The 26,212-nt window shown below is 39.3% G+C and overlaps 1 protein-coding gene across 4 annotated transcripts in view; it reads left to right on the forward strand.

The window, feature by feature from the left end:
- The window catches only part of BANK1 (B cell scaffold protein with ankyrin repeats 1), a 151,424-nt gene extending 126,748 nt beyond the window's left edge, over nt 1-24,676 (forward strand). For 3 of the 4 annotated variants that reach the window (XM_054825390.1, XM_054825388.1, XM_054825391.1), the window contains 7 exons: nt 2,307-2,591; nt 12,682-12,750; nt 14,376-14,560; nt 16,213-16,276; nt 17,776-17,846; nt 21,134-21,183; nt 24,066-24,676. In XM_054825390.1, the coding sequence (XP_054681365.1) occupies nt 2,307-2,591; nt 12,682-12,750; nt 14,376-14,560; nt 16,213-16,276; nt 17,776-17,846; nt 21,134-21,178 (719 nt within the window). In that variant the 3' untranslated portion in view covers nt 21,179-21,183; nt 24,066-24,676. The remainder of the gene's footprint in view (nt 1-2,306; nt 2,592-12,681; nt 12,751-14,375; nt 14,561-16,212; nt 16,277-17,775; nt 17,847-21,133; nt 21,184-24,065) is intronic. The other variant, XM_054825389.1, reaches the window with a different exon arrangement.
- Nucleotides 24,677-26,212: the final 1,536 nt, after the last annotated feature.

The following is a 26,212-nucleotide window of genomic DNA, read 5'->3' on the forward strand; positions in this document are numbered from 1 at the left end:
AATGCTTTGGCTTTTTTTTTTTAGCATTTTTTTTTAAAATACTTCTGCCCCAGAGTAAAAGTCTAGAATTTAGTGTTGTAGTTTCATTCAGGTGATAAGCCCAAAATACTATTTGCATCTGTTTCAGAAGGGATGAGTATCATTTTTTCTCATTGAGAAAGATAAGTAAGGAAAAGAATTCAAGCTTAAATGCCGGTCTTAAATAGTCACATAGGGGGAAAAAAACCCTTATTATTTGTCATGGACAGTACTGATGTGTACACAAATTGCTTCTCAGTTTCTCCACTGCTTATTACTGTTGCCACATACTCTGTTTTTAAATGTGGCATCTCCTATTAGAGTCTTAAATTACCATCACCAAGCACTTTGAAGTTCACGTAAATAAATAGAAATAGCTTTCTAGCCTTAGACCCCACTATAGGTAGGTTTTCTCCCATTTTCTGCTGTGAAAGAAAAAGCTAACTATATGCAGGAAGTCATAGGTGGATTCTAAGAGAAAGAGGGGCAGAATAAAATTAATTCAAGATGTGTTTTGCTTCCCACAAAATACTCAACTGCAATTATATGTGTGCATAAATGAGGGGTCAGGCTTGGCATACAGGATTTGTTAGTGTAGGTGTGATATAAAAGCCTGTCTTGGAATAACTCTCAGGTGGCTATACCATCAAGTAGTAATGTGACCCTCTGTGCCAAATGCTGCTTGTCTGTATGTGGGTACCAGCAAAGAAAGTTTCTTGGCTACATAGTGTCCTGTGCTGAATCCTGTGCTGGTAAGGTAGAGTTTGTCTGAAAACGCTCCTGTGTGAATAGTTCGTTTAAAACATGCTGTGAATTCTCCTGAAGTGTTAGCCTTGGTTTCATCATTGGGGAATGGGGTGGGGGGGTTCAGAATTCCTCTAAATGAGGACGATGCTTGCTTTCACAGAGGAACTCTAATGAGTCATTGCTACGTATTTTTAGTCAGCCACTTGCTTTAGGTGTTGCTGTGGAACACCTAAAAGGCAAGTTCCCTCTTCTTGAAGTCTTTGTTTTGGCAGTGGCATGAGAGTGCCCCTGTGGGAAGTAGAAGAAAGAATATCCTACACAGAAACAAACAGAACTTTTATAGTGACATGTAAACAAAGTATTTCTCATACTAAATGTGGCATGTGTATGAATCCCACTTGTTTTAAAACATTTTTATATCTTAACCAGACTACATGTTGATAGTACATATTAATAATACATCCCATTTATAAATGACACATCCCATTTATAAATGTATCGCACAAAGATTGTTTAGCTCCTCTGAACCTATAAATAGGTAACACAATTCTTTAAATAGCAGCCAAAGGATTGCAAACACCAGTAGTGTCCACAACCTAGTTTAGCAGATACACATGTACAGGCAGTAGATTACAACACGAGGAAAACATGACTGAGTACAAGAATTCCAGGCAGGTCTACTGTTTTTGCAGGAAAGATGAGTAGTCAGCGCAAGGCAGTTATAAACGTTTGTGGGAACAGCAGCCTCGGTAATAGCTTCTAACTCTTAGCACTTTGTGGGATTTTTACAGATAAATCAAAACAAACTCAGGTATTGGGAAACTCATTGATTCCTTTTAATGCTCTAAAATGTAAAAGTTAAACAAAAGCAAGTTCTGAGTAGTTGTACTATGAAGTACATGAAATATAGGGAGTACAGAGAGTCAGGGAAGTCATCGGGATATGGGGGTTTGGATAGTGTTAGCATAGATTATAAGAGGTCATAAATTTCCTCTACGCTGTAAGGGGCTTTTAAAATTTTTTTTACCTTGCCCTACAGTACATCTTAGTAAAGCCCTCAAAACCAAGCGGGACATTGAAAATGCAGGAAAGACAAAACCCAACATTTTCTAAAGTAAGTTTCAATTCTTAAGTCATTGTTGCAACAGCTAACAAATAGCCTGAATTTCCAAAATGCCAAGGGCCACTGGTAGCACTTACTTGGCTTCACCATTAAAGAGCATGTTTGTGTTACTCTCATGGGAGCAAGTGGGGCACTCAGTATTTCTTTTAAATAAGCCCATTTATTTTGGGGCTAATAGCTAAGCATCTATTTTTGATAATCTAATGTGAGATCATGAGGAGGCCCTGAAGTTGGAAGTATTCCTTTGGGACATCTTCTCTACTGACTTAGATGATCAGAAGCCTCTGAAAATCAGAGCACTTTAGTTTAGAAGTGAAATTAGGTCTCTGAGTTACTTTAGGAAACTCTAAAGCTTTAAGTTAAGTCTTAATCCCCTTTCTTTACCTTATATATGGAACACAATTCCTCTCTTTTTCAGAGAGGAATTTTGTGGAGAGCAGAAGTGAAAGAGAACGTCGTGATGGACTCATAACAGCATGCTACAGAGAAGACCAAGATACATGTGAGGCAGACAACGAGGAGGAGCACCCGTACACTTTTGCAGTGTTGGATGAATCTGTGTATGATTTCATCCTGGCGCAGGACGAGGAGCAGGAGGAAAGGAAAGAACGCAGGTCTTTTATTGTGAACAGACCACCAGCCCCTGCCCCTCGTCCTATATGTTCGCCGGTCAGAGATGAGAACACTCCCTATATCGTGCAAGGTTAGTGCCACTGCTCTGTAAATATTTGCTTGTAAAATAAATACGTGTCTCTTCTATTTGATGAATAACATTTTTCTAGAAGACTAAGATCCTTGTTCAGTTACTTTCAAACCAACAAATTGGTTGATTCAGTCAACCTATTCTCACTTTTCAAATGAGCAAAGAACATCTCTGACTAATGTTAATTTTCAATTTGCATCTCAGGTACCATCACTTTTTTTGGTTTAATTTTACAAAACTTATGACAAAAAAATGGAAAATTAAGAATTGCTGGGCTAGCTGTGAGTGTGTCTGTTTTAATGGTGCAACACAGAATGTGCTATTTGAATCACCTTTCCTTTCAGTTTTTACTTAATTCTGAGAGAGAGATTTTAGCCATTTTTTTTTCTGATGAGAACAGTAGGGAGAAATGCCTGTGTGAGAACTCTTTCAAATATCCTTCCTCCAATGCAAGATGCTAGAAATGGCCATCTGGGGAAGGATGATGTCCTTTTGCCTTTTCTGTGAAAACTGGGGGACTTTTTTGAGCTTATTTATGGAAATGTAAGGCTGAAAGGGTTTTCAGGTATCTTGTAGTCCCATTCAGACTGAAGCCAAATTTCAAAATAACAAAAGGAATTTCTGTGAACCTACTGCAGAGATCTCAGTGTAAGCCCCCAAATCCATACTGTCTGCATTTCCAGACTCCTCTACAAAAACCTGCCAATGTATAAGAGTATGCGTAAGAATAAATGGTAGAAAACCAGGCTGAGAAAGGACACCAGTAGATCGCTTACTCCGTCTGGCACACCTTTTGCACTAAAACAGGAGTAATACTACCCAAATCATCCTACCAGATGCAGAGGAGCACCTCTGTTTTCATGCCTATTTCAGTCAGTGATGTATTTTATTCTTCCTAACTAGCTCTCTTCCTCCAGGCTGTGTAACTCCAGGTGAGGGCCAGAATGCGTGGGCTAATGCGTTCATCATTTAATTGCTCTTTCTTCAGCATGTTCAGCAGGTATAAGGATGAATCATCCCAGTAGTTAAAGCGTAATCCAAGAACGGATGTGTATAGGGGGCCTGTTACAACTGCTCCTGAGATGGCTGCTTTTATGGAAATTGCTAGAGCGGTGTCTCAAATCTTGATCCTCCATCATCACAGACAGGCCAGTGACTTGAAAACCCATACTGTGAAGATGCATTATTTGAGAGATTGCTTTTACTGTCTTCTGTTGCACTAGAGTGTTTCTGCTTCCTCTACTCTAACTGTTCGCTAAGGAAGAGACTATCAGAACAACCGCTTTGATGGGACTTTGATTCTTTTACACCATATATATATACATACAGACACGTACGTACATACACGCCCAAGGCTTTTAGCTTTGTTTTTATGAGCAGGTAGCAGTAGACAAATTAGTTTCTTCTTGTTCAGTGAAATCAGCCTCTGGCTCAAGTTCCTTTACTTACACAATAAATGAGAAAAGTGGAAGTCCTTCAAGTTGACCACTCAGGCCTCTATCTTGCCTGGCTGTCCTGCTAGTTCCAGGTCTGGGGTCTCTTACTCTCCTGTTTTGCACGAATTGCTGAGAGAGATAGTGACATTTTAGACAGAAGTGATATATCTTCAGCTGAAAGATTTTTCTTGCTACTTGGATTGGCAATTTTTGTACTTCTCCACAGTGGTTAAAAAATTCTTCATCCAGTCTAGCAATATCGCAGTTTCCAGCTTATTATATTAAAACTGCTTATGATCGGGGAAAAAAGATTGTTTCAGCTGTAAGAACCAAAAAATTTCATTCCAGTCCATCATTAAAATCTGCATGTGTTTGCAGCCATTGCTTTATAATTTAATCTAATCAGTGTAAAATAAAATTACTCTGGCTAGTGCATATACACATTTTTTCATCCCTCAAATAAATTGATGATAGTTTCAGGTTTTGTTTTCATATATTATGTTTAAAAGAGCATTGTAGAAATTGCAAAGTGAAATAATCAAAAAGTTAGAATTGAGGTAGTTTTGCTGTTTTACTTCTTTCTCCCTGCCACAAACGTTACAATACAGTCCGTAAGTGTATAGCCATATGCTGCTATTTATCACAGATACTTTGTTTCATCTACTGTTTAAAGTAGGTGAGCATAACGTGCAAAACTCTTCAGTGTATTTCCTTCCCATTTTTGTTTAAAACATAATTTGCACCCGCCCTAGGTCCAATGTGTTGTTTCAGACCCTCCTGTGATAAACCCTTCGGTTTGTTCTGTAGCCATTGAGTTTTTGGATGCCCAACATGAAGTAACTAAGGTGTCATTCTTGAGATTAACAGTATGATATAATACTTTATTCATTCAAAGCAGAGATCCCATTGATTTCAGTGGCCACTAGGAGTGCTCAGAACTTCAAATTAAATGCTTAGCGTGTCTAGTCAGCACCCTAACGTCAGGGATTCATGAGCCTGATAGCTTCTTACATGACTTGTCTGGGGTTACGTTGGGGCTTTGCTGGAGAGAGAAGTCCTGTTCTGCAGAGCAACTTTTAGTTGCTTCATGTTGGGCATCCTTCCCTCCTCTGTTTTCTCCATTCACTAAATACCTTTTAACTTCTAAAACAAATTAAATAATATTCCTGTAAGAAACAGGTTGACTTTACTGCACAGTTCTGGTTGATCTTCAGAACCGTTCCCTTCTGGTGTTCAGTAAGACACAGGGCCTACAGGAAAAATGAAATTAGAGAACGGAGCATGCTGTACAGTGGAGGGCTGTGTTAAGGCTACATAGTCACTCCACTTGGATCCCCCTGGACTTCGGGAGTTCATGGAAAGGACAAACTTCATGCTCCAAGGATTGCAGGGGCTGTTGTGATGGTGCCATGCAAAAATGCAAGAGGAGGATTTCCTTTGCCTTTTATGTACCCACAGAGGTGATGGAAAATTGTGGGCTCATTTATTGGCAAAAAAAAGGTGTAAGCACTGCATAGCGGAAATGCCTTTTGTTTCTTGAATTGCATGCTGGTGCCTCCTTTTTAATTTAGTTTTTGTATCCCTCAGGACAAATCAAGTGGCTGAATTCCCGTGAGGGCTTTCACCACACATTGAAGTCCATGAAGTTACAAAAGAGTATCCTTTAAGAGTATCTCCTTTAACCAAAAGTGGTGGTGTTTCTATGAGAATGGCAACAGGAAAGTGAGCGAATAGCCCTCTTTGTAATAAGTAGCTTTCAAATACATGGAAGCTCAAGTTTACACTAGGCAGAAAACCTGCTAGGTGTACATTACCACTTGGTGCTCTGCAGAATAGGATAGCGGAGCTGTTGATCTATAGAAAACAAACACGGGACTTCATAAGCCCATTTTAGGAGTTTCTTTCAGAGCAGGATCTACACTTCAAAACCTAGGCACTCAGCAAACACTCAGTGATGCAAGCTGTCAGAACTGAACTACCACAATTTACAGTTTGAGCATCTGACCTGAATTTGCTGACAAATAAATTCTGGAAAACATGAGTGAATTGAAAGATTTAAAACATAAGTGTTCTAATCACTTTTACTCAATTTCATTTATTTTCAAATTTTAATGAACATGCAGACTACTGTATTGAACCCTGCTAAACATATTGCGTCTTTAACAAAGAGAGAGTACGTTTGTTCTTTAATTTAGACCACTGCAAGAATTCTGCCTTCTGTGTGAAAGGCTCAACCAATGGAGCTGCAAAGCGGTGCCAAATAAGCTTGTTGTCCAGATGGCGTGCACTCTTAGTGCGCTCCCTTTCCATTCCTCAAGTGCTTAGTATTCCTTTGTAGGTTATTTTGGTGTTTTTTCAATTGTGTGCTGCCAAAACAACTGTTAAATAAATGTATGAAGGTGTTGTGTTTTCAGTTTACAGTGCAATTTTAATGTTTCCTACTGATACCAGATTTGATTCAGCTGGAGACCCAAGTCCTTAGTGCATTCATAGGACAGGTGCATGAGTTTCTGTAATGCCTCCCTACATTTCTGAAGTCTGACCTACCAGGACTGCCTCAGGGCTTAAGAATTACATTACTGTCCCAGTTTGATGTTTTACCTCTTATCAGAGACCACCAGTAATGGAGGGGTTCTCTGCAGCAAGGGCACCTGTCCTACAACAGCATAAATAAAACTTCACATGCTGTAGCTTTTATTCCTTTGCAAACCTCTCACAAATCCCTGAAGGTATGTATTTCCCCTCTGTGCACTGGCAACATTTTACTATTTAAAGATAGCTGTCTGTGGGACTTCACGCTAGGGTTAAAAGTTAGAAGTGGAAAAATATATTTGCCACTTACTATCCCAGAAGAGAATAGCATTCTCATTGCTCATCAGAATCACAGGGTATGCAGGAAAAATAGCAGCCAGCAGATATTTTTAGGGAGGCAGAATATCTCATGTACAGAATACACAACATAAACCCATGTGAAATGAAAAAACAAATTCTAGAACAGAACTGTTAGGGTCTTGGAAACTTATCAGGCTGATTACTGGCAACTGTAGTCATCGCAGCCTGAGTTAGTAATTCTTATTATGCAGATTGTTTAAATGCTCTAAAGCAGGGGTTTCCAAAGTGAAGCCTCAGAGCCCATGCAAACTGCAAAACATTTGTGTCCCACAGAGGAATTTTTTAGTACTTTCCTACAGTGAGTATAAAGTACTGCACTGCAGATGAATTTCATTATGTATCCCCAACTTAAGGGTGTTTTTCCATGAATAAAATACTAGGAACCACTGTTCAGCTGTTTCAGAGCACTCAGACTGTTTTTACACACCTGGTTGGGAAGTGGTATACTGGCTTCATCTGCTGTGTTCATTCAGTCAGATTTTTTGCTATCTTAACTTTGGTAGATTGAAACATGTACCAAATAAGCTGCACAAAGAGAAAATATTTATAGGACGGTGCCTAATTGAAAAGCAAACTGTTCTAAATAGCGTATTTCTGGTAAAACCAGATATAGAGTCTTCCCCTTTTTGCTTTTCTCTGCTGAAGAAAAATGGGACTGCAGAAGCATATTCGGGTCTTGCATGCTGGAGCAAATATATTCTTGAGTTACATAGCTAGTGTCCTTCCAACTTCTACAATCCACTAAGTTGAGCAACAGTGGGAGAGTTCCCTTCATTGTGTATGGTACAGCAAGTACATTGACACTGCCTTCTGAACGGCACTTTCCAGTAACCACCAGTACCTATTCCTCTCACTCACTCTTTGCCCCTTCTGCAAGAAAGGGTTCTGGTGTTACTTTTATTATCTTGCCTCAGTGTAGGGGAGTCGCCTCTGTGTAGTCTCCTGAGGTCCCTCCCTGACCAAGGCTGCTGGGATTCTAACAGGTTTGAGCTCGTATTTGCCAGACTCAGAATCTCACTGCAAATTGGGAAGAGAATTGCTGGTGAGCGTGTGTTTATTTTTGGATTAATGTTTTCACATTGTCATTATACTGTGATTCTTTTTAAAGTCATTTTACTTTTGATCTGAGAAAACTGGGTTTTTTCAATCTCAACTGACTAATTATGTGGCTGTGGAAGGTAGAGGCCGACAACTGCCTTGGATAAGTTGTGATGAGTTGGATGTGATGCTGTAGCTGAAAAACTCAGGCAGCATGCATTGGGCCACTGCAAATAATGGAGCAGCTTGGTATTTTTGCAAGTGCATTTCACATCACTTAGCCTTTATTCTGATGAAATGACTGTTGTGTGTTCTCAGAGATGTCTTGACTGTCAGGCAGCACACTTAGGACAGATCAGAACTCCCGTACCAGTTTAGATGTGGTCGATCACTGGTTTTCTCACAGCAGTGCAGTTAAAACTGGCCAATCTTTTTTCCTTTGCCTTCGGACAGTGTAAGTGCATTCAGACCCCCATGGTACCATGCCAGGACAGCTTCTGGGACTTGAGCCTTGGCTACCTTGCACAGCCCAGCCATCCCTTGTCTACAAATGCTTGGACCTAACTAGGCCAGAGTCGTGAGGCATACTGATACGCTTTTGTTCAGTGCTCAGCTGTGTTGCCTTGGATAAATAAAAAAGGCCATACTGTTTACAGTGTCCCATTTCCATAGCTGATTTCATGTTATGAATCACTAGAATTTTTTGGTTTAATCTTAAATATGTGAAATATTTTGTATAAATTTTAGGAGTGGGACTTTATCATCTCATTGGTTAGCATTGCACTGATGACCTCTGTCTAGTCCTCATGCTGAGTGATGCTCAGTGTGTTAGCAAACAAAACAGTCAAAAGGAAAATGAGATCTAAAAACATGTGAACAAACATCTGCAGAGTTCTCATCTCCTGAATAATAAACATCATTCTACTCTATTCCTTCCTTAGTATTCTCTGTGTATTTGTCATCCCTTACTGTGCTACATCTAATTTACAATCTAATCCCTACCAGAAAAAGAACTTGCAAGTTTTATTTGCCTATGTACTATGCACACACAGTTTAAATGTTAAAATGTTTAAATAATGGGGAAAAAATTGAGTGGGCAAAGATAGGAGTGTCTCCCTGCAACATATCCCAACTAGCAATTCACCCCTCCTTCTCCATTCTTCTGTTAATCATAAGTTAATTATGTGACAATTGTAAAATGAATGTAGCAAAAACCTACTAAGAACAAGAAGGAGGCTTACAAACTCACTGTAATTTGCAACTGAGTTGAGATGTGTTAATAAGCGCAACCCTAGTGTATTAATTAATTTGCATTATCACTTAGCCTTGTGTTTCTGTAAAGATTTTGTTCCCCTGAATGTTTCCTAAATAAAACAGTCATGGTGATAGATAATTTTGTTTGGAAAATCAGCTCAATGAAGCTGATGAATAAATGCATCTTGAATTTCCCTAAGCAAATGGAATTCAAATTAGGGATATTTATTGGTTGGGTTGGGTTTTTTTCACTGTGTCTTTTCTCCTTTGTGTTTGTTCTGCTGAATGTGTTGAGTAAGGAGGTAAGTATTAGGTATGATTAGCTCACATAGTCTTCCAGAGGGATAGGTGCACCGGTATAGCTTTATTTGAACGGCAAGTGTTGTATATAGTGTATAGTGTTGTTTGACTTTTAAAGATAATGTTGCTAATAAAACAAATTAGGCAACATACTTCATAGTTTAGATGGTTAAAGTAAAATGTAAATTAGAAACCATATCTTGGTTGATCGTTGCCTCTTAACTGATATGAGTTGTTCTCTCTCATAATGTAACTCTTTCCACGTTTTGACTGCCTGTGTTTCTAATTAGATCACTTCTTTCTGGCCTATCACTAAGCAATTTTTGAAAGGTCATAGTGCATCTATGATTCCTTACCATTACAGCTTTGTGTTAGAACCTCAATTAATTCTGAAAACCAAATTCCTGTTCTTTTTGTCAGCCTGCAGCTATTGTAAAAAATTTCATTCTCTCTTTCTAGACCCTTTATACTTATCACAGCTTCTTGCACAGCGTGTGACTATAAAATGCTCTTCTTGATACAGAATTATTCACACGAGACTTTAGATTTTCAAAGATCCCTTCTATTTGTGGTGATAACCATGAAAATATTAACCACGTTTCAAGCCTCATAACATTATTTACCTGTATGTGCAGACAGCTTGAAACAGCATCTGTAGCTAGTCTGATTTGAGATAAAAAAGGCAATTCAGAGTTTCTTGGATCCCACTCACTTTCCAAGCCTTCTGTTAGGGATTTTCCCAGAGTTTTGCATATGTGCCACAAAACTTGTGTTTTGTCACACTTTTAAAATGTTTTTTGGTTTCATGTCCTCCTACAAAATATTGCAGTAGTTTCTTACTGAGTTTCTTTCCTGGAGAAATATCGAGGTTACATTACATTCCTAAAAAGCGATCTTCCTACCTAAGATAAAAATGTATTTAGGGCATGCAAAGAACTTCATCTGTGTCCTGTAGCAACTGAAGAGAGGAGAGGGAATAAAGTGGAATTACTTACTAGTTCTCTCAGCCTCCTTTAATTCTGAGAAACTGAGAGAGGAGATACATCGTAGACAAAAATTATATAGTATATATCGGGTCAGAACATTTAATTTGCAGATTTTGACCTACAAGCATCTATGGGTAGTTTAGCCACTCACAATGTGATTAAAAATTAAGAGGACTCTCTTTCTGATCATACAGATATTATTGAAGGGTGCACATTAAGTAAAAAAGCATAATAGAAGTACTGCAACTTTTTAATCAGATTATCTATGGCAGAGGGGTTCTGAAGATATATATATCCTTCCGCAGTTGAAGAGCTGTGGCACTCTGACACTTTAGAAAATTGCTATATTAATACTGCTTTGCTTAAGGAATATTCACTTTATCTTCCATAAGAAATAATGGAATATATCGCTGTGCAAGAATACCTGTTTCTTTCATTCCACTACTGTACTCAAGCAGTTCATAAGTCATTAGAATGCGGGAATGAAAGAGTAAATTGCTGGAGTCTTCCCTAAACCTGTGGCAGCTGTGTGTGCATACATCCTTCCAGGCATTCCAGAAACAGGAATTAGTTTTCACTGACCTCACCCACACTGAATACTTGCTGCTAACTAAAATAATTTCAGCAAGATGCAGCATGTAAAGTGGTTTTAATAATTTTGCTTTGAACTGGAAGAGTAATTCCATTTCTGATTACTCCAACACTGCAAAACTCAGCAGAAATTTCAAAGCCTATCAATTAAAGTGCTTTCTAATCAGGGACATTGTTGACTGTATCCCTTCTCCTCCTTATGCAGTAAAATTCAGGCTGCCTGCATTACCTGTGTGTTCTGGTCACTTTAGTTTCCCCTTTAAAAAGGGAATACTGTTTCAAGTATAGAAGAAAACACTGCAACCATATTTAGTAGAATTCTTTGAGAATTGCAGAGAAGAGTATTGCAAAAGTTAAAATCTATCAGTGTTAGGCTGAAGCTAGGGGCGTAATATCAGCAGATTGTGCTGCCCATATAGTTCTTTTATTCTCTCCATTTAGCCTGAGAACATTTTAAGGAACATCAAGTCCCCAGCTGTTTTCATTCATCACTACCTTCCATACAAGCCTACTCAGGAGTTAGTGTAAAGACTTTATTCTGCAGTGCAGAAAATAGACCCTTAGGAATTGTTCCTTCCTCACTTCTGCATGTAGCATGTGCAGAGCTTAGATGTCACAGCGATCTTGATCATCCGTTTCACAAGTTTCCCTGGGAGAAGTGGATGCACGGTACAAGGCAGCCTAAGCAGGCAGACAAGGAGCCAGCCAAGGTCCGCTGGGTTTCCCTGGTCAGCAGGAGCAAGAAGCCAGGACCACGGCTACCACGCAGAATGTGCTGGCTCTGCCGCTTGAGCAGAGCTCTGTTGTATTGGGCCTTGGTCCCCAAGCAAAGATTTGTTCCATTGAACTGCCATGTCTGCTGCATTGCAGTGATTTCAGAAAGATGACTGAATGAGAAGGAATTATTCTAGATTATCAGTTTGTTTAGCTAAAATCAGGACTGAGACTTAAGAGGGAAAGCCTATATGGCGGTAGCTAGGTCAGAAACCATGCAATTCCCACCTTCCAGGTTTTACATATGCTGCCAGCAAAAGCTTGACTGCAGCTTTCAGGGTGTATCCAGGCTGTCTGTACGCTGGGCACCTCACAGCAGTGGGGATGATGGGCTATGCTAATGGAATAAGGGATCATGCTTTGCTGTTCCTAGTGCTTGAATAAAGTTGACAAAAATATACATGTGCTCTTTCTTAAGCAGTGTCATTATTCTCACCTAGTACTATTGGTTTTTTCTGCCTTAGCTTTGCCTATAAAATAAGAAACAGGCTACAGTAGGTGTCTGTACCATGTGAAGAACTCTGAGATCTAGCTGTTGTTTCTAACCACGTAATATGTTAATGTAATAAGTCTATTTTATTTTCTTCAAAGCTTCTTGTCGTGATATCTGTAATATCGGTAATCCTGCCGTTCTGTGCACCAGAACAATTTTTCCAGTAATTAACATTAGACTGATAAGTGGGATGAGAAGTATTCCTAGGCTAGAACAAGAAATTTATTCCAGCCTGCTTTCATGAGTCTCCTTCCTTCATTCAGAATGTGTGATGGTTTTCATTGCCATTTTTCACCAACTTCCTGATATTCTTAAATTTGTTACAGTGTTTCAGCAAAAGGCTGCTCGAGCACCCAGTGACAACGACAGGACATACTGCGATGCCAGGAAGCCAGGTATAGAATTTAATTTAGCTCTTTAACTGCCTTGATGCTTTTCAGTAGAACTAGTAGAGATTTGCTGTGACTTGATTTTGGCTGATTTAGCATCTGTTTTCCCACATATGATTTATATCCTTAATGATATTGCAACATTAAGAGATCAGATTAAAGAAAGAAAAATAAAAGGTACACTCTTGTGGGAAAGATTTGTAGAGTCAGAGTTACTTTACGCTTTTCTGTTTCCTTCCTCCATTGCAATTAAAATAAAGAAAAGGAAGAGCAGGAGGGCCCGGCTGTGCACTAATTCCAGCCAGGGAAAGGCGGCAGTGTAGGGAGCGACAGTTCTCTCCCTGTAAATGGTACTCCAAGATCGATGTAAAATGAATTAACTCGTGGCAGTCCAGTTGTTATTTGAGTCGTAGCACATCAAAGGGGAGTTGTGGTTGTTCAGCCTGGAGAAGAGAAGGCTCTGGGGAGATCTAATTGTGGCCTTTCAATACTTAAAGGGGCCTTATAAGAAAGGTGGGGACAGACTTTGTGGTAGGGCCTGTTGTGATAGGACAAGGGGCAATCGTTTTAAAACTGAAAGAGGGCAGATTCAGACTAAATATGAGGAAGACATTTTTTACGATGAGGGTGGTAAAAGACTGGAACAGGTTGCCCAGAGAGGTGGTAGGTGCCCCATCCCTGGAAACATTCCAGGCCGGGTTGGATGGGGCTTCGGGCAACCTGTTCTAGTTGAAGATGTCCCTGTTCGCTGCAGGGAGGCTGGACTAGATGACCTTTAAAGGTCCCTTCCAACCCAAACCATTCTGTGATTCTTTGATAAAACAGAGTAGTTTTTATGGTTCTGAGGAAATACACACACACACCCCTTTGCAATAGCCTCATACAGGGCTAGGAGAGCCCTGTTTCATGGCTGCTCATGTGTTCTGGATCGGCTATTTCAGTATCAGTATCCTGGAGATACACAGTGCTACACCTCCCTGGACCAGGCTGTGAATCTGGTAACACACACCTCCCTGTCATTTCCCTTCAGTCATGCACCGGTATCATAATCTTTAGGAGGGCTGGGTTGTAATGTTTTCTTGTCACTGCAATGTATTTAATAATTTGGGGGAAGGAAATCATATGAAATTTTCATAATTATTTCTGACCAAATTTCAGCCCTAGCTTTTGAGAAATGTAATTTGTGGAGTTGGAGAAGGAAGGGGGGAAAAAAGGCACTGTGGATTTTTTTGTCTTAACATAGCAGTAATTTCCTTTAAAATGTCAGTACTCTACCTGTAGAGCTAGAAGGAAATTCTTATTTGAACTGACACGAATGGAGAATCCACGGATCAGGGCAATAGTAATAAATGAAATGTTTAAGATGCTACTCTGCTGCCAAAGAGTAATGGTGGAATCCTCATTGATTTGTTACATTTCTCTCATTGGGGGGAAAAAAAACCCAACCCAAACAAACAAAAAGAAGAAGGGGGTGGGGGTGGGGAGCCATTCTAAAGATGGTGTGGTTTTATTGATGTCAGATTATAAAATCACTGCTTACATGCCTTTGTTGAAAAAAGTGCTTGCATTGTAAAGAGAAAGGAATGAAATGGGTTAATAATTTTCTACCTTTATCTTTCTGCATTTTGTAGCAGCACATAGAGGCCACGCTGACTCAGTAACTGCTAGCACTGTGAAGCACACCATCCCTGCTGAGCAGGAAGAACTCATCTACTTGCAGGAACAGGTGAAAAAGGGGGCAATTTCTGTGAATGAAGCCCTTGACAGATTTAAACAGTGGCAGAATGAAAAACAGAGGCTACAGTCCACTCAACAGGTATGAGCCTGAAATTTATGTTTCTCAATGGGAATCTTGATCAGAAGTTCCAAACACAAACTCTTGTATTTTGGCTCCTACGTGTGAGGTCAAAAATAAGAGTCATGATTTATATGCCCATCAGCTCCCAAGGAACTTGCTGCTTGTGGTTCTGAATCTTCTAGATGCCCATTTCCACTGTTTGATTACTCGAGAGGCTTCCTGAATTTATTTTGCCTAACCTCAGGTGTTGTTGCATTTGGTTAAAATCCTGAGTGAAATATGTTCGTCTTTTGAGACTTCTGTTCTAAACTGCTAGGTGATGCTTAGGTCTATGCATCTTTTATGAAACCACAAACCTATAGCTGAACAAACCGAATGCACTATTGAACAGTGTCAGCTAACAGAAAGGTACCTATATCAAATGTACATTCTTAATATATGGTGACTTACATCAGGCTTTATGCTTACCTGAAAGTGTTGAATCTACTTAGTGAAATTCACAGGTGTTAGCAGTGCTCTTCAGCTCCTTTATGTTTGATGTATGGAGTAAATTGTGGTGCACAAAACCAGGATTTACAAAAGCCCACACACTGAGTCACTGAAAGAACTGCAACAAAGCTAGAAGCTCAGGAGAAAGGCATGGTCAGGAGGTTTGTTAATTACTTCTAACAAGACAGCTGGAGGAAGAGGTTATGCCCTCATTTTATATGAGGTCGTGCATTAATAAAAGTATTTTCTTTTTGTCCTTTAAGTGCATTTATTAGAGAGAGGAAAACCAAAGCCAGTCTACTACTCTACAGATTGGGAGAGCTATCAAATGCTGCCAACGAGGAGAGATTAAATGCTCTTCGTGTTTGCATTTACTGAAGAAATAGCATGAGCTTTGTCATTGCAGTGGGACACTTACAGCAAAAGTGCAAGGGCTTAGGAGAGTTTAGGAGGCCAGTTCCCAGACTGGGCATCAGCAGCACAGCACTACCTGTCCTGCAGCAGCGCGAGAATGTGGTGGATGCCCCCTTCCAAATCTGTCTGTGACTGAGCACGCAGATGGGAATTGTTGGTATTGTTTTATCAGTCAGGGGAGTTACTTGTGGAGGAAGATGATATCTAATCTGTGCAGATAGCAGCGCTAAGCCATAAGTCATCTTTTTCTTGCTTAGCTAGAAAGTGGCTGTATTTCAAAGAGCATTTACTCAGCCTGTTTTCACTGCTTCAGGGGAAAAAGGTACTTTCTAGTGGTGGTTTGTACCCTGCATTGCATGGGTGACTCTTCTTTGGTTTTGTACTCTTACTTCAATATGAACGTGATGAATTTACTTCATGCTATCACTGCAGTTGTGTGGTCTTCACTGGAAGTTTTTGAGGAAAAATTGCTTGTCCAAAGTGAAAAATAAGCCCCCAAGCCTCTGTAATCTAACACCAGAATCAGTGTAACTTACTGATGGGGGAAAAATTGCCACAAGACTCTTAGGTATAAATGCTAAAATTAACATCTACTTATCATAATACATCATAGACGTTTTCAGTCTTTTAAAATTATTTTCCTGGAAAGAGAAGCTTGATGTTTAGAATGCTGAAGAATCCAGCTTTTTATAGTTAGTCATTATTTCTACAGTAAACTTCTGTTACTGATTTCTGCTGCTGATTTTATACTTGTTTTTTACTTAAAGGAAAGAGCGCACCACCTTAGGGACGCCACTATTGGAAACAGACCAGAGAAGGAAAATCTGAACGGTAAGCTGCACTTTCTCTGCCTTTCAGAACACTGAAGCCTTGAACTGTAAGTATACTGCAAAGGTCTGATCCAAAGCATAAGCAGACTTTTGGATCAGGCATTGAATTTGTAATGAGCGTTTTCTGTATCTGACCCCATTTAAGTTATTTTAGTGCAATCTGGCCTTCAGCAGGGTCAAGATTTCATCCCAAAGCTGAGCTCACTGAGAGTCAATGGGGCGGAAAATTTACCAAGTCTTTGTCACTCAGCTTTTCTGTAGCCTGTTTTCCTACTGCTTCATCACAATTAGTGTAGATTATTTCTTTAGAACAATTTACTTGATGACTTCAATATTTTATTTGTAAATCACCTATCATTTTGCACTTGCAAATTCTTGAAGAACTTTCCTCTGCTACAGCAGGTTTAGTATTGTGAGTCATTAATAAAAGCTGTACCATTGAACATTTAAGATGTGTTTTTCCCTTTGTGATTGAATGCCATCTGCAGCAGTATAAACCACCTGCATTTCCTGCAAGTGATTTTCTCTTGTTGTTCTGAAACGATTGTATTAGATGGTATTGACTTTAGGCCTATGATTTCTGTAAACTTCAGTACATACGCATTCTTGGAAGGGAAATCTAGTGTTTCTTGTTTCACATTGGACTTAGTACCATTTGTATATCACTATTTAAAATTACCACCTAAATGTGTTATTTCCTTACTGCAAGAGAGAAAAATACTCCACAGTACTGCTTTCATTATTCTGTCAGACCCTGTTGTATTTATGTGGACTTGTGAGATATTGTAATTAAGGGAAATTCTTGCCAGCCCAGTGGCAGAGTTGCAGTCCAGACTACTTATATTTCAGCTTTAATATCCTCCCTGGTTGGTAAGGGTGCAGCATCCTGAGCACATGAACAGGCTCAGTCCGTAAGCCTTCCCAAGGCACTCAGAGCCCAGGATAATTGCATTGGTTCCCACAAGCTGTTTTCTATAGGCAAGGCAAAGCTGACGATGACATGAGCGTGATTCCTGAGAAGTATTTGTCTGTAGGGTTTTCTTTTAAGGCCACATCAGTCCTGCCTCTGTAACTGTCCTCTCTCTCCAGAGCTTGGTTATTGAATCATACCAGCAGAAATGTAGTATCAACACCAGAATTGTAAATTTTGTGAAATTATCAAGTAACTTGGATAATGATGACTCTGTTCCCTTTTGATCCTAACCTCTCTGCCCTCCATTACACTGTCTTATAGCCTGTGCTGCATATAAATCAGCAGCTTTACACTGCGGAAATATGAAGAATCATTATGGAGGCCCCTGCCTTGTCCAACAGTGCACTTTAAATCTTTGATAATAAATTCTTGAAAATAAGAACTTCTAAAAGGTGAAACTCCCTCTACAGCTGGAGGCCTATTGATGGCAAGAGTAAAGCAGGATCTCAGAATACATATACCTAAGTCCAGACATAAATAAATTGCCTGAAACAAAAATGACAATCGTGTTCTTTCCTCTTTTGTAGTTCCTAAGGAAAGCAGACCAGAGAGTGTTCCGTTTAGAGACTTTCTGTTCCACGTGCCATTTAATAAAGCGGTATGTATAAATGTTAACAGCTCACAGATTTGTTTAACAAAGTTGAGTTTTTACATCTGTATAGAGACTCTCCATCTGAACCTTTAAAAACATGGGCCTCCCTTTCCAGCTTCCATGTTTTAAATCAGGATTTGGATAGTCTTTTTCATAGATGGTTTTTGAAGACTGGATTGAGGATTTAAAGAGATCACATTAGAAGGCTGTTAGAAAAGGAATTTGGTTTTATTTTAATGAGAAAAGAAAATACCTCCTATAAATTAGTATGGAATATAATTTTTAGTTTCTTGATAAGTTTGATCTTGCTTCCACTGTAATGAAAGTAATTAATGAGAGTGGCACTCAGTTCAGTCTTCCATTATAACGTTTGATGCTATCTCAAAGTTCAAGTCTCATTTTGCAACAGTTTAATATACGACTGAATAACACCCAAAAAAAAAAAAATCAACTGCAAAGCAAAAAATTCTGTCACTCTTGGAGTGAAATATCTACAAAAACCTATTTTGAGAACAACTAAATAAGGACTAAGCATGTAGAATGTTCATTTGCAGAAAGTACAGGCACAGGCAATGATTTATCTCATTACTATATAATATACGTATGGTCTTGCCCATAGACATTGATAATCTCTTTTTTCCAAGAAGGGAAGTAAGATATTAGCCAACAGAACAACAACAATAAATATCTTTAATAAAATTTCATGGAAATACATAAATGATTTGGGGACAAAAGCTCCATTTTGAAATCTGAGTGGCATGGATTGTTTAAGGTATTTAAGATTTTCCTTGGCATCTTTCCCGACACCACCAAAGTACTGAACTAGAAGTAGCCTGTTGCCTATGGGAATATCTATAGGCAAGGCTCATACTATTTGGAAAGACACCTTGCCAACCGTGAAATGCTACAGAGTACGAGACAAGGAAGCATGGAGAGAACAACAGAATTGAACTTATGAGGTATGTGTTGGCAATTGAAGTCCTCAGCCATGGGTCTCCTCTGGGAGACATTACCAAACAGGGACAGCCAGAATGCGCCCACACCAAGGTGGATGTGTGCTGTTCTCGCAGTAAGGTGCTCTCACACTAAGGTGGATGGGTGGGTGGCATGAGCATACAAATCTGGTTAGACCTCGGCTTACTCTGTGGTAACTGATTCCTTGCCTATACCCTTGAGCATAAAAGGCTTGAGAGTCTTGGGTTTGTGCGTGTCCACTAACAGAATGAATGGCAGCAAGGATGACAAGTTTCCTATAAAGTATTTAAAAGACAATGCAGCTTTCACATTCATTCCATGTCTATGCTTTCTAGCACATAGGAATTTTTAAAAAACCTGTATGATGCCTATCTTAATCTTTGGATATTTGAATTACCTACATAAATTTCATTTAGCTGTTTTTGAAAATGAGATTTCAAAATCTGCCTTCTATTGCAGCTACATTATGGCACCTTATGTGCCACATCCCACAGATTTAGTCATCCAGCATCTAAAAATAAGTGCAAGAATGCAGAAACTACATGAGATGGTTTGAATTGCTTGTAGTTAGTTACTCCCTCACAGCTAATCTCTGTGGAACTTTGAACTTGGTCTTTAGGGGATACAGCTAGTATAGTGTAAGATTCCTCATCAAAACCGGGAATGGCTGATACTCTGTTCTCCACTCTTGGTGTAGTAGCAAGAACTGAGTAGTAGGTGTCACTGCTTCATCGCTAGGTAATGAGCAAGATAGAGGCCGCAGAAGACCAATACTATATTAGGCAAATGTTAAGTGTTAAGCTTGACTCTTTTTTTCAGTTATTATTTCCATGCCAGCAACTTACATAATAGTTTTAAATGAAGGTAGGTCTTAGGAAACACGTCGGATGCTTAGTAGTCCTCTAGTGACAAATGTACCCGTGGGGCAAATGAGCAATTCAGTCTTTGCATCTGTTCCAATCTTGGGATCCTTGGCAAGACTGGCAAGGTAGGTGGCCTGCTGTGGAAAGAAAGGTCAAAGGCTTTTCCCACAGGGAACTCAACTGAAACCACTTATTTCTTAGCTGTTAAAATCAGGAGGGACTTACACTGAAAGTGGCCTTCATATCCAAGAAGGACAACTTTACAAACTGTTTCTGTAGACTGTTTAATACTGACCCACTCCTCTAAGGCAGCGTAAACAGCCAGGTCATCCACTGCAGTAAAGACATCCTCCACGGAATTGCTTCTTCCAGATTTTGATTTCCAGATTTGTAGATGCCTATGACGGTAAAGCAGGTCTGGTTTAATTAAGTTTGCTCAACCAGCTGCCAAAGACCAAATCTCTTCCTCAGCTTCATCCAAAAAACACTCAGAAGAGCACTATGCACCTCTCAAACTGGCAGGTTATTGATTACGTTCACCATCCTAAATGTCTGGCTTCATTCCTCAACCCTCATCAGCACCTTGTTTTTAGTCCAAGTTGCTAACAGATTGCTTATTCATCAGTTGATGCTGCTCCAGCTTGCAGGTAGTGTCCAATTAGAGTTCCCTGAAAAACTAAAAAACCAGCACTTCAGTTTGAGCACATTAACCCATTTTCATTGTCTGTGATAGGTCAATAGGAAGGTGATCCATGGGAACTCAAACTTCTTTACTCAACCCAGTTAGCAAAATTGGAATAACTCGGGATCCTGAAGCACATACAAGCTTTTGTATGTGCGGAGGGCGAGGAGGTCATAGAAAAGGGTTTGGTTTTTTCCTTCATGACTTCAACAGTATGCATTTCAACCAGGACCTGTAGTCTTGAAAATACTTATTGGTAGTTCACAATGTGTCCATTGGACTTGTGAAGCTACATGTTTAGCCTGGCTTATTTCCAGTTTCTTAAGTATTTTGTAGCTTCACATGATACTCAAATTTAAAAATCAAGAAAATAACAAAAACCAATTTCCTGCCCATTTGTCATCAAATCGGGTCTTCATGAGGCAAGCCCACAGTCAAAGTGTTGACTGAGGAATTTGCCAGGACAACTGAATATCCCTGTACACCTCAGCCTCTCCTAATTGCTACCAATAAAGACCAGCTATGCTGTTAGAAGTAAGATTTGTACAAAATTCATCTCATGTCATTCTCCCACACAACACCTGCCTATTTTTGTGGATGACTCTTGCTCCCCAGGACATGTGTTATATTCACATTTGAAGTAAAACATGTAAAAAGTGATTCATCCTAGGTATGTATTTTATGAATTACTCAACTATGAAAGACATTCTGCACTGGCCTAATTTATCAGTGATATACATGACTATTTATTACTTGCATCTATTTCTTTTCAGTCTCCAACTAGGAACCCAATGGACAGGGAACAGATGCCTAATTAACAGAGGTAAGAGCATCACACACAGAGACATCATTTGTCACAGAAACTAAGGCTTGTGGAAGTATTTCCCATCTGAGTGCATTTGTGTAACAATAGACTGGAAGTGCATCTCAGAGGTCTGATTTCATAAGCAAAACCATAATCATCATACATTCTGGTTTGTACTAGAATTTTTTTTTTTTTGTAAGATGTTGACCTATTTCTGTTACTGCAGGGCAGATTTGCAAGCAGTTACTTACCTGACTTGTGGATGCAGCTGAAAAGAGTTCCCATTAGTTATTGCAACTAATTGAGCTTATGCAACTAAAAGCTGTATTAGAGGGTAGTCCTACATACTGATCACAACATGCACTATCGAACATACTGAATATCAAAATAAAGTTGAAATGTAGCGATGCAAGGATGTGTCCAGAAATGCTGATTAACCAAGAGACCAATGGTCATTTAAGTGCTGGAAAGCTTACAGGTGATGATACTGTTTCCACAAAGAACAGGATTTTTCTGATGTTTGTGTTAGTGATTGTGAGTTTCTTGGCTTTAGGCATCTAATGAGATCTTTAATACTTGGGAAGTTTAATTGCTATGTGGTACCTGTGTACCATGTATATCTTGTAGCAGTTTTAAAACTGTATGTCTGCTTTTCAATGAAACGATCATTGGGCTTGCTGCTAGGAGACAAAAGTAGCAAATACATCTGGTTTACAGCATTCTTGGGGGGGGGGGGGTGATTGGTTTTTGTGTTTTTTTTTTAATCAGTTCAGTTTTCAACGTGTGCACTGAGAACAAACTTACCAGGAACTGAACTTAGATCACCATCTGAGGTTGTGGACTTCATGAATTATCCCACATCATTCTGAGAATAATCCCTCTGAAAATGAAAGAGTTGTGCAACCTTTCTTAAGCATGGAAGGATGATTTCCATTAAAAGTTTAAGGCCAAGAACAAGGATTTCTGCATTCTGTTAATGTATGTGCAGATCTTTTCCTTGAGATCTTTAACAAATTTCCCATCCCTTGGTTTTCTTAGGCACTTAATTTCTTCAGTTTGTTGATCTCTGCCAGGGCAGGTTGTGCTGTAACAGCTCCACAAGTCAGAGTTAGATTTTCTTCCTCAGTTTCCGTGCCCAGAAAAACAAAAGTTTCAAAATTAAAGTTTACCATTTTAGATATGAGTAGTGTTTGTAATTTTGCATGATTAGAGTTCAAAAAGGGATTAAATAATATTTGTTTACAGTAACAAAATGATACAACTTATTCCTGAGGACAAATGTAATTTTAAATGCTTTGTTACCTAAGTTACTTGGATTCAGTTTGCCTTTCCAGCTTTTCCAAGTGGGGGCAATAACATGCTATACTGTTGTAATGTTGTTATTGTGGCACTGAAAAAGGATAATATTCAGTGAGGTCTTTTCTGCCACTCTAATGTAAAGCAGAGGGCAGTTGCTCCTTGTGAGAACCGTGTTTCCATGTCTCATTTTTGAAGCCAGCTGCGCTCCTGCTCACTGGAGTACAGTGCCCACACCATAAAACAAGAGGTACCTCCTCTGCTGCTGCTTATCCTTACCACTTGTTCAGATCCCCCTCCTCCAGAGTTCTCATAAGATCCAAAAATTAGTCTTATGGTGTGACCTGAAAATGAAAAATGATCACTCCTCCTCCAAGAGGCAGCTCAACTCCTACATGGGCTTTCCTAACAGAGCTCTTTCCTTGAGTGTAGCTGAAGTCACCTACACTAAATGGGTAAAAGCTTTGAATGCTAAAAGCTCTGAAGCTGGAGCTGCTAATAACAGAGGTGCTTCTAAATTGCAGATTGCTGAAGCAAGATGAATCATTCCAGGGGGGAGGGGGAATTACCCCTGGGATCAGAATAGGTGATCTCTGTCACTTGTAGAAAATTGTTATGTGGGAGGGAGAAGGTGAATTAAATGTGGGAGAACTTGCAAAATACAATTTCTCCAGCACGTTCAATCGATTCTGTTTGTGAATTACCCATGCCAAACTCCGAGGTTCTCTTCTGCAAACTATGGCCTCTCCATAGCTTTCCTGCTGGTTTCTGTCTTCAGATTGGTTCAGAGGCCTTATCATGCCGTAGCACTAGGTATACCAGTATCTGAAAAGCAAGAGTTTATGTAGAGGCACGTGTGCTGCAGCTGTAAGGTAGTAGAAGGGCACTGGCAAGATTAAAAAAACTTGGTGGTTTGGGGGTTGGGTTTTTTCTTTTTTATTTTACACCCCTGTCAAGGAGATCATATGAGCAGAAAAATAACAGACTTGGAATGGGAATGTTCATTTAATCCACATGCACTGGAAAACCGGCATTAAAGGTGAAATTCTAAAATCCTGAGAAACTAACTGCTTGTCTGAAATTTATGCTTTCAGTACAAAGCCAACACAATGAAATCTTTCTTTGCTTTTTTTTTTAAGACTCCAGTATTCTTTCCAAAAGTGATAAAATACATTCGGTGGTATACACAACAATACTGTGTATACCACTAAGGAGGACTGGACCTTGCTTGTTAAAAAAAAAAGTGTGTCTGAAGACAGACCACTATTTTTTTTTATGACTAATTGCAGGGAGATTTTTGAGTGTTTGATTATTACAAAACAATTGCAGATAAAACATTTAAAAATTACATTTCTGTTGCTAATATTCTGACTCTCCAAACAATCAAGCCTCCAACTCCAGTACAAAGTTCTTAGCTACGTTGCTTATGCCTACCCACAGATACACATTCCTTATGCAAGGGGGAGGAGAAGAAGGGAGCTGAGATCCACCTGGTGGGAGCAGACTGCGGTTCTGATTCTCTCATACTCATTTTAACAAATACAATGTTTGATCTTTATTCTAAACGAACACGAATAACGAGTGTTTTTCATTATTTCTTACAGTGCAGTTCTTCAGCTGCTGTGCATCAGTTTCCTCTGCTTGGCATCCCACACGTCTCCCGGCTGTGCCCTGACTGCCTGAGGCTCCAGCACAAACTGCTGTGACATGGCTGTGCGATCATCGCTGCTGCGCTGTTGGTGGCTTGGAATCTCTCACCTGGGCCAACTCTGGAAGAAGTCCAGTATCACTAAAGCAAATTAATAAGACTTCTTGTAAAGTCAGCACCAAATTTTACATTATTTCTTTGCCAATTTCTTTTTCCAAGATGACAGCTGAGGATTTATGTTAAAGATATATTACGTGCTTTGGTTAATTATTTTTAAACTTGTTTCAATTTTTCCATAATGCTTGATAGTTGTTTAAAAGTAGACTTTATGCACAAAAGAGGAAGATCATGAAAAGTTATGAAAACTATGAAGTTCTAATACATAGAATTTAGTTTTTACTTTTTGTTAAGACATTTTTGTATAAACTTTGTATATAAATGTGTCTTTCCTAGGAAGAGTATTTGTACTCCGTCACTAGTTTAAATAATTGTACTCAAAGTAAAGCTCATTTCTAAAGTCAAACTATGTAAATCAGTACTAGTTATCTACTAATGCATTAAAGTGATTACAAGAATTGGGTTTACAAGGAAATTGTGTTTTGTTTAATAAGTTGCCTAAGGTAAGTGATATCCAGACCAAAACCAGAAGAATCTCTGCTGCATTTACACAGCAAAAGTAAAGGAATAAATATGGTTAGTGGGTATAACAGTGCTCATTCTCACAGTGATATACTCCAAAATTTAAGTGAACATGTGATGATACCGGAGTATGCAAGAGAACTTGCCCTATTGCATACACACAAGAGGAAAAGGATATCATATGCAACCTGCAGAGGGTATAGGAGAGTATTTTAACTTTCAGATAAGTTAGAGCTTAAATAGACTTTTGTTATTTGAGCTTTGCACAAGCCTTCTTAAAAAAACAGGTAGACATGCTGTTAGCCAAAACTGCCTCTGCAGAGCTCTTAATCTTTACTAACCTCTTAGTTGTGTGTCATTCACAGGCATCTTCAGGAACCTGAATTGTTCAAAGCAAGCTTCCTCTCAAGCTCTCAGTAGTGTCGAACCTCTGCTTTATATGTACTAAGAGATGCTTGAACTTAAACTTTAGTTAGGAAAAAACTGAAAAATATTTATAATCACAAAACTCAAATATAAATAAAAGTTGCTCCTTAACTACATGTTAATGTGACACCCAAATTTGGAAGAGGGCAGTGGATTTGATATTCAGACTTATGAGCCTTGAGGGTCATATTTTTCCAATTTCAACAAAGTATTGTGCCAAGAACTGTTACAAATAAAAATAAGCCAAAAAGACAATGGTGAGATTTTTAAGTAATGACAGAATCTTGCAAGTTTGTATCCCATGTACAGCTTTAGGCTAACTAAATTTCTATTTCAAATGGGTTGATTAAACATTTTCAGGAAATTATCTGTTCTTTGGGGAAAACCCCCATTTCTCTTAGAAATACTCCCACAAATACTACAGATGTAGTGCTTTGAAGTCATCAATATTCAGTGACTGCTCTATTAGTGGGGCAACATAGCTTTGTATTCCATACAAAAGCTTCTCTTAAGCTATTTGTACCACAGCAAAAGCCTTGGAATGTATAGTGCCTCCCAGATCTGGAAATACAGTCAGTGTCTGTGAACTGAGGGATATGAGACCGTCAGGCATCATAGGAGAGGAGCTGTGATGTTTTAAGACTTACCTGGCCACATGGAAATGTGGTGGGGAGAATTACCTGGAAATCTAAATGCATGTAAGGTGTTCCTTTCACTTAAGAAGTTCCCCTCCTTCCCCAGAAAACCATTTATATTCTTTTAAAACTAGCTAGTCAACATATCGCCTGGCAAGCCTTCCTGAGGAGCCAACGTATAAATTGAAAAGACATACAAAATGAAAAGTTTCTTCACATCAGGACCCGGTGTCTTTTCTGAGGTTTGTTGCTTGTTTCTGTGGCAGAGGAGATGAAGGGACTTTATGGGGTCAGTCCTCGCAGGCCTCCAGGCAGGATCCAGGTGCTCTCCATGCTGCCAAAGGAGAGGCAGGGGCCCAGCGGCTCCTTCACCCCAGTGAGAGGCCACCTGTAAAACATAGAG

Source organism: Grus americana, chromosome 4, assembly GCF_028858705.1.
Source record: "Grus americana isolate bGruAme1 chromosome 4, bGruAme1.mat, whole genome shotgun sequence".
NCBI lineage: Eukaryota > Metazoa > Chordata > Aves > Gruiformes > Gruidae > Grus > Grus americana.